The 12,861-nt window shown below is 60.7% G+C and overlaps 3 protein-coding genes across 19 annotated transcripts in view; 2 read left to right on the forward strand and 1 right to left on the reverse strand.

The window, feature by feature from the left end:
- Positions 1 to 2,086: 2,086 nt before the first annotated feature.
- Positions 2,087 to 6,781, forward strand: APBB3 (amyloid beta precursor protein binding family B member 3; the record flags this gene model as incomplete). Its single annotated transcript, XM_080627105.1, has 12 exons — positions 2,087 to 2,135; positions 3,058 to 3,248; positions 3,623 to 3,699; positions 3,928 to 3,982; positions 4,104 to 4,244; positions 4,611 to 4,738; positions 4,952 to 5,066; positions 5,153 to 5,240; positions 5,388 to 5,471; positions 5,623 to 5,738; positions 5,888 to 6,070; positions 6,566 to 6,781. The coding sequence occupies 12 exons, from the start codon at positions 2,087 to 2,089 to the stop codon at positions 6,779 to 6,781; spliced, it is 1,443 nt and encodes a 480-aa protein (XP_080483231.1).
- Positions 6,782 to 6,886: 105 nt separating this feature from the next.
- On the forward strand, positions 6,887 to 8,626 carry SRA1 (steroid receptor RNA activator 1). 2 transcript variants are annotated; one of them, XM_080627134.1, is made up of 5 exons: positions 6,887 to 6,986; positions 7,318 to 7,443; positions 7,740 to 7,954; positions 8,032 to 8,140; positions 8,229 to 8,626. In XM_080627134.1, the coding sequence occupies exons 1-5, from the start codon at positions 6,962 to 6,964 to the stop codon at positions 8,429 to 8,431; spliced, it is 678 nt and encodes a 225-aa protein (XP_080483260.1). In that variant the 5' UTR covers positions 6,887 to 6,961; the 3' UTR covers positions 8,432 to 8,626. The 2 variants fall into 2 exon arrangements, with proteins under 2 accessions (XP_080483260.1, XP_080483261.1); XM_080627135.1 differs by lacking the exon at positions 7,318 to 7,443 and having other exon boundaries at positions 6,940 to 6,986.
- Positions 8,627 to 9,275: 649 nt separating this feature from the next.
- ANKHD1 (ankyrin repeat and KH domain containing 1) overlaps positions 9,276 to 12,861 on the reverse strand; it is a gene marked incomplete at its 3' end in the record, with an annotated part of 102,388 nt that continues 98,802 nt past the window's right edge. For 13 of the 16 annotated variants that reach the window (XM_080627422.1, XM_080627418.1, XM_080627417.1 and 10 more), the window contains 3 exons: positions 12,772 to 12,818; positions 9,671 to 9,844; positions 9,355 to 9,491 (listed from right to left, as the gene is read on the reverse strand). In XM_080627422.1, the coding sequence (XP_080483548.1) occupies positions 9,691 to 9,844; positions 12,772 to 12,818 (201 nt within the window). Of the gene's footprint in view, positions 9,492 to 9,670; positions 9,845 to 12,758; positions 12,819 to 12,861 lie in introns of those variants that run through there. The other 3 variants (XM_080627412.1, XM_080627411.1, XM_080627413.1) reach the window with 2 other exon arrangements.

The raw sequence follows: 12,861 nt of genomic DNA on the forward strand, positions 1-12,861 counted from the left end.
AAAATACATGATAAAATACACAGTTGGAAGGCAGTGTGTGCCCGTCTGGGCCTTCAAAGCAAGTCCCATGGTCTTGAGAGGCCAAACCCCTGGCTATGGCACCAGTCCCATAGACATTCATTGACTGAGCAGATTTGATGGGCCTTTTCCTACCCCTTCCTATAATCCTCACACTGCTCCTGGCTCTATCTGTGATGCCCACACGAAACAACAGCCATGGGTAATAGTGAGTGGCCTGTACAAGGCTCAGTAGTCTGTGACACCCCTGATGTGAGCCCCCAGCTGGCAGCACAGCACATCAGGCCTGCAGATGGGTGCCTGTGCATCTCTCGGAAGAGTCCCCTGCTACTTTTGCCTCTTCCTAGCAGTAGTTGTTACACAGGGAGCAGATTGGGCTGCTGTACCCACCTCCAGCGTCTCTGCTGCTGACGGGTCCTTCATCATCAGTCTGCAGAGCTGCAAAGCGGTTCTGCAAGGGCACCTCTAGCTTCAGGGAATGTCGCTTCCAACTGTGGGTCCTGGTGTTGCAAGCTTCCGTTCCCCTGTGTATTCCCTCTCCTTTGTTCTCTGTGTGCTGCTGGGGAAGGTTTTGGCTGTGGCTCCACTGCAGACTGTGCCTGGAACCAAGTGTCTGTCTCCTTGTCCTCCCTGATGGTCCACAACTTGCACCACCTCCTGCAGCTCAGCACCCACTGCAGCAGGCCCTACCCCTGCGCACATGGTCTGCAGGCAGATCTGCTGCCTGTCCCTGACCCAGGAGAAGGTCTGGACACGTCCTGCAGCCCCAGGGCTGCCTTCAGCCCCCCCCTGCAGTGCTCTGTCTTGATAGAGGCACTGTCCACCGCTGGGGTACATGGTACAGACCCTTCCCAGAAGCTGCGGCCTTTGCTCTCCACCCAGTGCCCACTGTTCTGCCTTGAGGGTCAGGTAGGATGGTGGTCTGTGCAATGTCCCTCCTGTGAGCTGGGTTAGGGTTAGGCAAAACATGTCCCTGAGACAAAGCGGATTGATGCGGAATAGTTTGTAGACAAAAAAGCAGATGCCAACAGAGGATGCAGGAATGATTGTGGGTGACTGCAAAGTTGAGTTAAGCAGCTGCTTCTGTTCTTAGGCCAGCAGATGTGTTCAAGGTTAAAATGCAGGTAGGAGAACAAAGTACCTCACAAAACGGGGGCATGTTAGCCCATGGAGCACATGAATGAGGCCAAGCTAAGAGGCAATGCCTTGCTGAAAGCAAGGGAACAGCCATGGAAAATTCATTGGCACTTCCAAAAATCGCAAACTCTGTGGGCAACTGTTCATGGAAAGAAGCAGGGCAGCTTGAGGTGGCATGGGGGGCTCTTAAGGACACAGTCTACATCCAGGACTACACTAGCTTCTGGCTGTTAAGATGAAAAGCTGAAGAGGCCACAATGGAGTGTCTGGACATAATCACAGCAAACCATCTTGGATTATGGCATCTGTAGCTTAGGACGACTTTGGCCCCAGCAGTACGTGGCAGAGACTCCATGGGGGTATTGAGACATACAACAAATGTCTCTAGAGCTTCCGACCCAGAGCACTCAGCATCAACCAGGATTGTTAGCTTAGGGTAGCCTGGAAAATGCTAGAGATGCAAAGCTGTCGGCCTCTAGTGAGGAGGGGAATACGACCATCATGCACATCTAGGTGTCTCCAGTATCGATTGAAGGAGGTTGAACCACAACGAAATGAGAGGACCTGAGCACGAGTGGAAGAGAATGAACATGGAATAAGCATGGATAAAGGTGATCTGTGGGGAAAGGGAGGGGAATGGAGGAAACCTAAGGGTGTGTGGAGGGGAAGGGAATGAACTGAAGGGCACGAGGGGCTGCCCTGGACCTGCTACTGCAGCGAGTCCTGCATTCCTGCCCCCAATGCCCCTTCCCCACTCCCGTGCCCCATTTCCTGCACCGAAACCGCCGAAGGCCTCAGCCCCGGTCCTGCCCCCCCCGCCCCGGTCCCTCCGCGCCCAGGCAGCCCCGCCCCGGACCCGCCCCTCCCGCCGCAGCCGCCGCTGGGTCCGGGCCTGGGCAGGCGGCGGGGCCGGGGGGGCCGCGCCGGGGCCATGCTGGGCAAGGACTACATGCTGGCCATCGTCCTCGTCAACTGCGACGGTCAGCGGGCTCCAGGGCTGGGCTGCGGGAGTGCTGTGCGGGGAGGGGGTGCAGGCTCCTGGGTGCTGTGCGGGGCCGGGGTGCGGTCTCCGGGATGCGGGCTCCGGGGTGTGGGCTCCGGAGTGCGGACATCGGGGTGCGGTGCGGAGCCGGGATGCGGGATGAGGGATGAGGGGCCGCGCCCGCCGCTGTCCGCGGTGCTAAACGGGCCCGCGGCGGCCTGTGCTGGGGCTGCACTCCCCGGCCCTGCCAAGGTCGCGGGGGGCCCCCCCATCCCGTGAAGCGAGCGAGGGGGGCCCGCACATCGCTCGGCCCCGGCACCCCCGGGCGTGCGCTGAGCCCTGCGGATGCGGGGCTGCGTTCCCAGGGCACAGCTCGCTGCTGCGCTGCACCACGGCCTCATTCAATGACCTCTCCAGGCCCTGGGGTGCACTGGGGAGGGGGTGAGTCTACGTGTCCTAGCTGCCGACCCTCCAAGGGGGCTTTCCTCCTCTAGACCCCAGGGGTCTGTCCGCAGCCCCTTTCCCCAGCCAAAACGGGAAGAAGCCGGTCTCGGGCACCCTGGGGTGTTGGCAGAGGGCTGGTGTTGCATGCTGGCAAGGGGAGCACCCGGCTGGCAGCCCTGCATTGTGCCTGTCCTGGCAGGAGCAGGCTGGCTGTACACTCTGTGCCTCTGCTGGGTCACCCATCCCCTGGGGCACCAATGAGGCAGCTGTCTGCACTGATCCCTTGCTTGGGGTCCACCACTACTGCAGCCCCCCAGCGTCACGCCAAGCCTTTCCCTGCCATGCTTCTATCCCAGGCCATGCACCTACCTCAGAACCCTTTTGCTGTTGGGTGAAGCTGCTCACTTCTCAGGGCACCCTGCGCCTGGAGAACCTTCCTCTACCCCCACCTCTCCTCATGTTCTCCCTCTGCACAGACAACCTCTGGAGTGACCAGAGCCTGGAGACAGACCCCGACCTCCCCCCAGGCTGGAGGAAAATCTGTGACTCTCTGGGCACCTATTACTGGCATGTGCCGACCGGCACGACACAGTGGCAGCACCCCGCACGCACCGCTGGACCTGCAGGGCACCCAGAGGCTAATGGAGAGGAGACAGCCCAGGGAATGGTAGGGGAAGTGGGGGGGATTGAGGTCTGGTGTTGGATCCCACCCCCTAGCAGAAGCCTGTTGAAGGGCCCCCACATCTAGGGCTGGCCCTCTTCATCGAGCCAGGGCTCTGGGGCAGATGGACCTCTGGACTAGTTGGGCATTGCTAGTCCAGGCTCTCCTGGGAGCAGGCCTGTCTTTGTCACCCCAAAGCTCTGCTCAGCCCATTCCTGGCCAGAATTAAGCCCCTTGAAAGCCTCCAGCAGGCCCATGTTGGCCTAATCCCAGCTAAATGGGATGCCCACAAGCTGAGGTGCAAACGGAGGAAGGGCTCCTACCTGGTGCCTCCCAACAGCCTCTCTTGCTGCCCTCACCTTTTCCCTCTTCTCTCCCAGGACTACCATGCCCCCATGGCAAAGCACTCGGCAAAGGACAGGCCCATTCCCAGCCCCATGGCCTCTCTCTCCCGGAGGTAAGGCTGACCCTTGACCACTGCTGGGCGCCAGGCCCTGGTGATCCCACCAGAGCAGCCCCACATGTTGCAGCTGCCAAGACCATGCTGGTGGTCACCTCCATGGGAAGCTTCCCAGCTGGCAACATGGGGATTCGCTGGTGCCAGGCCATCCCAGCACTTCCCTGCATGCCCCAAGCCTGTGCTGCTGAGTGGGAGCCATCCCCTCACCGCCCTGTCCCTCTGCAGGACTTCGCTGCCCTGGCAAGGAGATGACTTCCAGAGTGCAGAGCCCGGCTCCAAGGTACTGCACCCAGGCTGGGGGTGTTAGAGGAGGGGACAGGCAGCAGCTGGCAGGGGCAGGGGTGACCCTGCTGGCATGACGAGGGTGTGCGGGTGTCTGAAGGCCCGTGTGTCTCTGTCAGTGCTTTGCTGTGCGCTCTCTGGGCTGGGTGGAGATCCCCGAGGAGGACCTGGCACCCGGCAAAAGCAGCATTGCTGTCAACAACTGCATCCAGCAGCTCTCCAACAGCAAGGGCCAGGGCTCTGTCGAGAACCAAAGTGAGGTGAGAGCATGGGACAGTGCTGCCAGGCAGACTCCCACCAACGAGGACCATGCTGGGAGGCAGGAGAGAACTGGGATACAGGACCAGTGCTGGTGGCACATCAAGTCTCTCCACACAGGCCATCATCTGGTGGTCTCAAGTGTGGTGGTCTGACAGGTCTGTCCGTCAGAGGTGGTGCCAGGGATGCCTGGGTGGGCTGTCCCTGCACATGGGAATAGTATCTGGGGGCAGCTGTGGGGTGGGCAGGGCTGTCCCCACATTTGGGGCTCAGTAGGCTGGAGGGACAGGGGTGTCCCTGCTAGTGGGCTTGGTGCTGGAGCTGCCCAGGCCATCTGCCAGGCTGAGGGAGCCACTGACCTCCCGCAGGGCCAGGACCTGGTGATGATCCTGAAGAAGGACACCATGAGCCTGGTGGACCCGCTCGACCGCAGCCTCATCCACCGCCAGCCCATCCTCAACATCCGCGTCTGGGGTGTTGGGTGCAACAATGGCAGGTCTGGGAGCCAGGGCAGAGCTGAAGGCTGGGGATGGCTCTGCCTGGGGCAGGGGAAGCATCCCTGCACTAACCTGTCCCCTCTTGTCCCTCCCCAACTGCTACTGTGGCTGCAGGGACAGGTAAGGGGTGCATGGGGCCGGGCGCAAGGCACGGGGCAGGGGATGCATGATGCCTCTGCCAGGGTCTCACCATCTCGCTCATGGCCTTGCAGAGACTTTGCCTTCGTGGCCAGTGACAAGGACACCTGCGTCCTCAAGTGTCATGTCTTCCACTGCAATGTGCCTGCTAAGGGCATTGCCAAGGCCCTGCATGAAATGTGCTCCAAGGTGGGATGCAGGGGTCCCGGCTGGTGTGGGCATGGCCAGGGGGGCTCAGGGGTGGGAGGAGGCACCGGGACCCTCATCTCTTGCAGATCATGGCTGAGCGAGCTGTAGCGAGCAGCGGGCTGCCCCGGGCCACCATGCTGAGGCCCAGCTCCACCGAGGACCTGCCGCTGCAAGGTACCACCCTGCAGCCTGCCCTTGGGCACTGGGATGCCCAGTGGCCAGAGCCCTTTGGCCTGCAAGGCCGTGTCTCCAGTGTCCTTGGGGCAAGCGGGTGACAGGAGGGTCCTGCCCCCCCACCCACCATCTCTCCTGTTCTGGCAGTGGATATCTTGGAAGCAGTGAGGCAATCCATACAGACCTACGAGGCACTGTACATCGGCAGCCTGCCTGTGCCCAGGGCCATGGGTAAGTGCTGCTGGCCCCGCCACAACCAAGGGACACCTGAGACCCTCCCACCATGGGATGTCCAAGCAGCTCTGTCCCAGCAAGGGGTGTCCCTGCCTGTGGGGTCTCCAGCTGGGGCAGGGCTGGTGGGATGGAGCCTCCTGCTCCCTAGGGATGGATGTGCTGAATGAGGCCATCGAGAAGCTGACGAGGGGCCCCGGGCGGGAGCACTGGATGCCATCCCTCATCCACGTGTCCGACACGGCCATGAGGGTGCACCCTGCACAGGTGGGGCGGGGGACGTGGGGACCCTGCTGTCTCTGGGGTGGGACAGGCAACCCCCATGGGGAGCCCGGCCTCCCAGCAGAGAGGAGCTGTGGGGCTGCAGGGCTGCCTGGGGGTGGCCAGGGGTGGATGATCCCACAGGGTCCCCTCAGGAGGACGAGGACGGGGCACACATCTGGGAGTGCCAGGTCCGGTACGTGACCTTCCTGGGGGTGGGCCACGATGCCCACACCTTCGCACTCATCGTGGACACGGGGCGACGCTTCCAGTGCACGGCCTTCTGGTGCGAGCCCAATGCTGGCAGCATTTCGGAGGCGGTGCAGGCAGCCTGCATGGTGAGCTGGAGTGGGGTGTGCTCTGTCCCCCGGCTTCCCGTCCCACTGGGAGCTGCAGGAGGCGAGGGCTGGGGACAGCGCCAGGCAAAGTTGGGGACTGGGGAGGGCAGCAGGGGCAGGAGGGAACTGACTCCATGGTGCCGTGTCCAACTCACAGCCATGTCCGGTTGGGTTGTGTCCCAGTGTGGATGCTGTGTGTGCCCCATCCCATGTCGTGTCGGACCCTATGGTCACACCACCACGTTGTGTCCCCTCCCGTGCTGAGGCCACAATGCATGTGAATCTATGGCCACAATGTGTTGTGTATGACCTCATCGCGATGCCATGTTGGGTCCCAGCCCATAACCACATCACGTTGCATGTGACCCCACAGCCACACTGTGTTGTGCCCCACGCCATGGTCATGCCGCGCCGTCTCTGACCCCGTGCTGCAAGCAGCCCCTGCGGTGCCGCGCTCCCGTCACGCCCGGCACTCTGCGTCCCTCTGTCCTGCAGGTGCAGTACCAGAAGTGCCTGGTGGCTGCTGCCCCGGGAGCAAAAGCGAGGGCCGCGGCCGGCGGAGCCCCGGCGGACTCGGGGGACGCGGCCGGCGGGGCAGCCAAGGCGAGCGGGGGCAGCAGCGGGGCGGCGGGCGCCGGTGTCCGCAAGCGGGGGCTCTTCTCCTTCCTGGAGGTCTTCCGCCTGAGGCGAGCGCTGCTGCACACCCCATAGCGGGCCGGGGCCGGGGGCCGGGGCCGAGCGCCTCATTTCCGTCTCCAGCCCCGGCCCCGCTGCCCCGGCCCCGCTCCCGGTCCCCCACCCTACCCGTGCCACCCCGGAGGGGCCCTGCCCCTTCCTGCCCCGCCCCGCGCCGCTGGGAGGAAGGGGCAGGGCCGGGCGTGACGTGGCGGCATGGCGGAGCTCTACGTGAAGCCGGGTGAGGGCGCGGGACGGGCTGCGCTTCCGGAACGGGGGGGCCGTGACCAGGGGTTCGGGTCCCGGGTCGGGATCGGGGTCCCGTGTCCGCGGTTGCGGTCCTGAGTCATCCCTGCGGGTCTCGGTCCGGAGTCCCGATGCTGCTGTGGGGAAGCCCCGAGGTGCCGTGTCCCGGTGGGGAGTCGGGGGGGTGGGGGCAGTGGGTCCGTTTCTGATGTGGGGAGCCCCGGGAGGACGGTGTCTGGGGAGGGGTAACCCCGTCCTGGAGCACCCCGTGTCCGGGTGTCCCCTCGGCTCCCCGCCGGGTCTCACCGTGCCCTTTGCTGCCGCAGGGAACCAGGAGCGTGGCTGGAACGACCCCCCCCAGTTCTCGTACGGGCTGCAGGCGCAGGCTGGGGGGCCCAGGCGACCCCCCCTCACCCGCCGAGCCCCCCCACCGCCCGCGGGGGCACCCCCAGGTCAGCACCAGCCAAACCCCTCAGTGCGCCCTGTGACCCCTGCCCAGCCAGGCACCCCCTTTCTTCTCCCTCTCTCTCCTTTGCCCCTCCTCTCCTGTCCCTCAGGCCGCGCAGTGCCGGCGCAGCAATGCGCTGTGCAGGCAGAGGGGCAGCATGGGCAGGGGATCCTGGGGCCTGAGATCCCCGTGTCCTGCCGGGTCTGTTTGAAGGGGGTAACAAGTGGGACGGGGTGACAGGTGCACAGGTCCTGGCTCCTGGTCGGCCTGATGGGGCTCCACCAGTGCTTTGTCTTACAGGGACTCCTCCAGACCCAGCCAGTGCCCCCGCGGCCTCTGCAGCAGCATCACCCCCTCGAGCACTGGGCCCGCCTCCCCTGGGTCCCATCAGGCCCCCCCGGGCAGAGGGCGGGAAGCCGAGCGCAGCAGCAGGCCCCGAGGAGTGCAGCGTGCCCGCAGACACCGTGCTGTCCCCGCTGAGGGAGGCCCTGGCCGCCTGCCGCCCCAGCGTGCAGGTGAGACTCCCTCCTACCACCTCTGACCTGCTCTGCACAGGGGGTACAGCCTCACCCTACCTCATCTCTGCCTCCAGAAACAAGTGTGCGACGACATTGGGCGGCGCCTGACGGTACTGGAGGATGCGTGGGCTCAGGGGAAGTTGTCAGCCCCGGTGAGGAAGAGGATGAGCCTCCTGGTGCAAGGTGAGGAGCAAGGAGGGGCTGCACCCAGGCCGTCCACGAGGCAGGAAGGCTGAGCCCGTACCACTGATGGGTTCCCTTTTCCCGGCAGAGCTCCAGCAGCAGCACTGGGATGCAGCTGATGAGATCCACCGCTCGCTCATGGTGGACCATGTGAATGAGGTGAGCCAGTGGCTGGTTGGCGTAAAGCGCCTGATCGCCGAGAGCAGGAGCCTGCCCACAGTGGATGGTGACACGGACGGTGGTGCTGAGGCTGAGCCTGGCCAGGAGGAGCCCAGCCAGGAGGAACCCTGATGACCAGAGCCTGAGGACTGTGAGGAAGAGGGCAGCCTGTGCCCAGGGCCACAGCAGGAGAGGGGCCTCAGCTGCTCAAAGGGGTCTGGGCACCTCCCCTGCCTCCCACTCCTTGCCCAGGACAAGAGGATTTTAATCACTGCAACATTTTAGTGACGATTCAGTATATTATGTTTAATAAATGGCACTAATCTGCCCCGGGGTTCTGGCACCAGACAGGTCCTGGTTCTCTCCCGGGAGCAGCAGGAGGTGGGATTGCTGGGTGAATCCATGGTCGTGGCAGGGTGCTCACAGCCCACAAGACATGAATGGAATGAACGTCCCTAGCAGCACCCCCAGGCAGGGGGGCAGTGATGCATTCCCCTGGTGCAGTGGCCATCCTTCTGGCCTTTCCTTTGGCAGTGTGGGGGACTCATAGCAGCAGACACATGGCCCATCTCTTCTGCAGAAGACAACAGCCCTGTCAGCTGGCTGGGGACCAGAGCAGCCCAGCAACAGCCAGGGCTTGTGCTGCAGCCCATGCTCCCATATGGGCTCCTGTCCCAAGTCTGGGACCCGAGAAATGTGGGTTGCCTCAGGGGCAGAAAGACCCAGGGACAAACATTACAGTGCTAATGCTGCCCCCGGGGTCAGATAAGCCCAGGGTGGTGACACTCACCCTGGACAGGACACAGACTGTGCATGTGGCACCTTGAGCCTGGGAGCAGCCCTTGGGGCCCAGTGCTCACTACCCCTGTCCTGCAGGACCTGGTGCTGTTCACCTCCTCTTCAGCTCCCCTTCCCAGGGCTCTGAGCACCCAAACTGAGCCCCAACATAGAGAGGCACTGGGTCAGCACAGGGGTTTCATGGTGTTTTATTGATCAAGCATGAGCTCCTAGGCAATTGCACCAGCCAGTTGTGCTAGAGCCTGAAGTGTCACACATCCATCCCCAGCATCAGAGAGTGCTGCAGCCAGCTGGTCACGGTGCCAGCACCTCCACGAGGCCCAGGAACAGGCCCAGCCATGGCCTGGAGACGGGGAGCTGGAAACTCAGATGTCCATCTCAAAGTGGTCTTGATCTGCAAGGGTACAGAGAGGGAGAGGGTTAGGATGGGGGTGCCTTGGAAAAAATGTGCAGGCTGAAAGCAGGAGGAGCTGGAACCAGGGCTGAGCTGGCACTTCCCCTTGGGCCTGGGGCCTCATGGGAGTCCCACCGTGTCCCCCGCAGGCAGAGGCTGTACTGTGCTGAGCTGCTCACCTGGCACGGCTTCTTCGCTCTCATTCCGCTCCTTGAGCTCCTCCAGCTTGACGAGGCTGGACTGGGCCAGGGATGTGGCACCGGGGGTCTGGGGCAGGCAGCAGGGAGGGGTCCTGGCCACGGGTGAACTCTTGCACTCCAGCAGGAACTTGTGGTCGTAGATGATGCGGGTACCTGCCAAAAGCAGGGGGCTGTCAGACTGCCGGCCCCGGCCACCCCCAGCACCGCAGCCAGAGCTGGGAGCAAGGGGTGCGACCCAGCGCTTGGCCATGGCCTGGGGCCACCGTGGGGCTTCCTCACAGCAGACTGCGACACCCACCCTGCCCAGCAGCAGCTCCCACATTGTTCCTTCCCCTTGATGCTCTGCCAGAGTACAGCATAGGGGCGTCCAGCCTCAACATGGGTACCCCCTGGTACTGACAGCCCAGCCACCCCTGTACTGCTGGGAAGGAAAGGCCAGCCCTGGGGCACTTGGCCCAAGCCTGATGCCCACCGCAGCACAGAGGTGGCTGGCTTGGGGTGGCTTCTGCAGCTATCAAAGAGCAAAGGCTGCGTGCCTCCTGTTGGCACCATGGGGACCTGTTCCCATTAGTTTAGCCGCCCTGCTGTGAACTGCACGAAGGCAACGCACGGGGTTGGAGGGGACACGTCCTCCAGCCTGCTGGGTGCACAGTGTGCACCGCACCAAGGTTGTGCCAGCCCGTGCGCCATGTCTGCTGCCTTGTTCCCCCATCCCTGATGACCCTGCAGCTGAGCGTCAGTTCCCTGCCACGCTCCAGCCATGAGCCCAGAGTTGCTGCACGGGACAGGCCTGTCCCAGCACAACAAATGCACACTGCACAACCCACATCAACCCAGCCTGGCTCCTGGCCCAGGTAAGCTTGTGGAGACACACGATGAAGCCAGCACCTGGGGCCCCAAAGAAACAGGCCCAGCTCAGGGCTGGGCACACACTACCCAAGAGGACAGATGGCAAACAACAGGATCTACTCAACTGCTGAACCAGGGGGTTTGGCAGGGGACAGGCCTAGGGTAGCCCTGGAGGGAGCCCTGGCAACCAGCACCTTCCCCCAGGGCTTGCAGACATCCTGTGGGAGCCCCTGCACCTGCCCCAGCTGCAGCCCTGAGGGACCAGCACTGCTTCCACCGCACCAGCGGCACTGCCAGCAGCACCACAAGACAGTGACAGGCCCAACTTTCAGCGGTATCTTCCTACAAAGCTCTGTGTTCCCTTTCCCCCTCCAGCTCTGGGCTGCCAGGGCAGCCACCACCCCATGGGCCTGCCCAGCACTGGTGCCCACGCACCCAAGCACCAAGGTCTGAGGTGGAGAGCACAGGAAGGGACCTGGCTCAGGAAGGAGCTGCCTCAAGTCAGGCAGAGCTGGGGCACTTAAGGCCACCGTTCCATTGAAGGGACAACCCCATCTCCATGCTGGGTCTCACCCCCAGTGTGATGGAGTACACAGTGCCACTGGCATGGAGCTGTAGCCCCCCTGGATAGGAGATGGTGACTCCCCAGGATGGGACAGGAGGAGACAGTGGTGCCACACAGGCGATGGAAGAGGTGTGGGCCTATGGCCCCTTCCCTGCAATTCACTCCAACAGCAGGCACCTCTAGCACTACATCAGTTTCAACACACTTAGTACTTCTCCTTTGGCGTCTGCACTACTGAAGGGCAGCAGCAGTCCCATGTTTTTTGCATTTCTTCCTCAAATACTAGGAAACATATCTGAGCATATCATCCAGCAGCACCTCAGGGGTTTATCTGCCTGCAGTACATGGATGCTGCTTGTGCATTTTGGAATTTCAGTACTCCTTCCTCATGCTTTTTCTGGGAAAACTCTGCTGCTGCATGTAAGGGGTTGTCTGGAGAAGGTGAAAGAAGGTGGAGAAGTCTCCATTTGGTCTAAGAGGCCACTGAAAGTGGTCCATTAGATTGAACACTATGTGCACTGCAATAGCTGCTTGAGGAATGGACCAACTGCTCAGTGTAGTTACTGCACCACCACTGAGCAGAAGCGGAAATAAGCAGAGTCCAAGTGCAGGAAGTGGAGAACTTCTGCACCTGGGTAGAGGATTCATCTTCAGCAGCATGCAAAAATCCCCATCCTCCTCATGAAAAGGACTTGAAGAGCTCTTACCAGATTCAAAGAGTTACAAAAAGCTTAGAATTGAATATATCACGTTTTGCTCTAGTGGGAAGTGGTCTCAGCTTTCCCAAGATCTGCTTCTAGGCAGCTGGTCACATTGAGTGAGGTTAAGCCCTGCATTTACTTACGAGCTGCCTATTTACCTCCCGCAAAATGAGATGGCATCAGTTGCCATGTTGTCAACTCAGCCTTTATTTCCAACCCCTGAACAAAACCCCATATCTCAGGCAACACACCTGGAAAAAGAGTGCTAACAGCAGCAGAACTAATCCAGAAAGGCATAAAAAAGTGCACAACCACGTTCACTGGCTACCAACTGGCAGAGGGAAGGACTCAGCAGACATTGTACAGCTGATGACTGGATCAAATCCCCCCCAAACCCTGACTGCATCCACGTGCTAATTCTGTGACCCTTAGAAATGCATCACTGCGCATGGCAGCAGCTACCAAAGACAACACCATCCAGCTTCTTCCAAAATTCTCACACACAACCTCTAAATACTGTTTGCCTTTTATTGAATATTCAGGTAAATAGTTCACATTAATACAGGCTACATAAAGTAGAGCCACTATACGACATGAAATTTACTCAGCTTTTCCTTTTAAGTCTGTAAACAATTATACATGTATTTACCACCCTAATAGGTTGAAATCACATCATCAGCTAATTCTCTGCTGCATACAAGGAGCATTCAGTAGTGTTTAGCCAAAAGCACTAGTTTTGTCTGATTTTTAAGTTCAAAATGGCTAAACTAACAGGAGAGCAGAATTAGTTTGTACAGGTAAATCACTTGGTTGTTATACAATGGGCCATTAAGTTTCCATTGTTCCAGCCCACAGAAAATTGCTTAGTTAGGCACATTAAAAAAATCCCCAGGGTTCTTCCAAGATCATAAAGATTCCCAAACAACGCTAAAAAAGGATAGACCCCCTTAAATCAGTTGACGTACTTGAGATGCATGTTTCCAATGTGAGGTGCCCAGGTGCCAGGCCAAATCTACAGCAAGAAATAAAAAGACAAGGCTATTATGAAAACAAAT

Source organism: Psittacula echo (genome assembly GCF_963264785.1).
Source record: "Psittacula echo genome assembly, chromosome: 11".
Lineage (NCBI taxonomy): Eukaryota > Metazoa > Chordata > Aves > Psittaciformes > Psittacidae > Psittacula > Psittacula echo.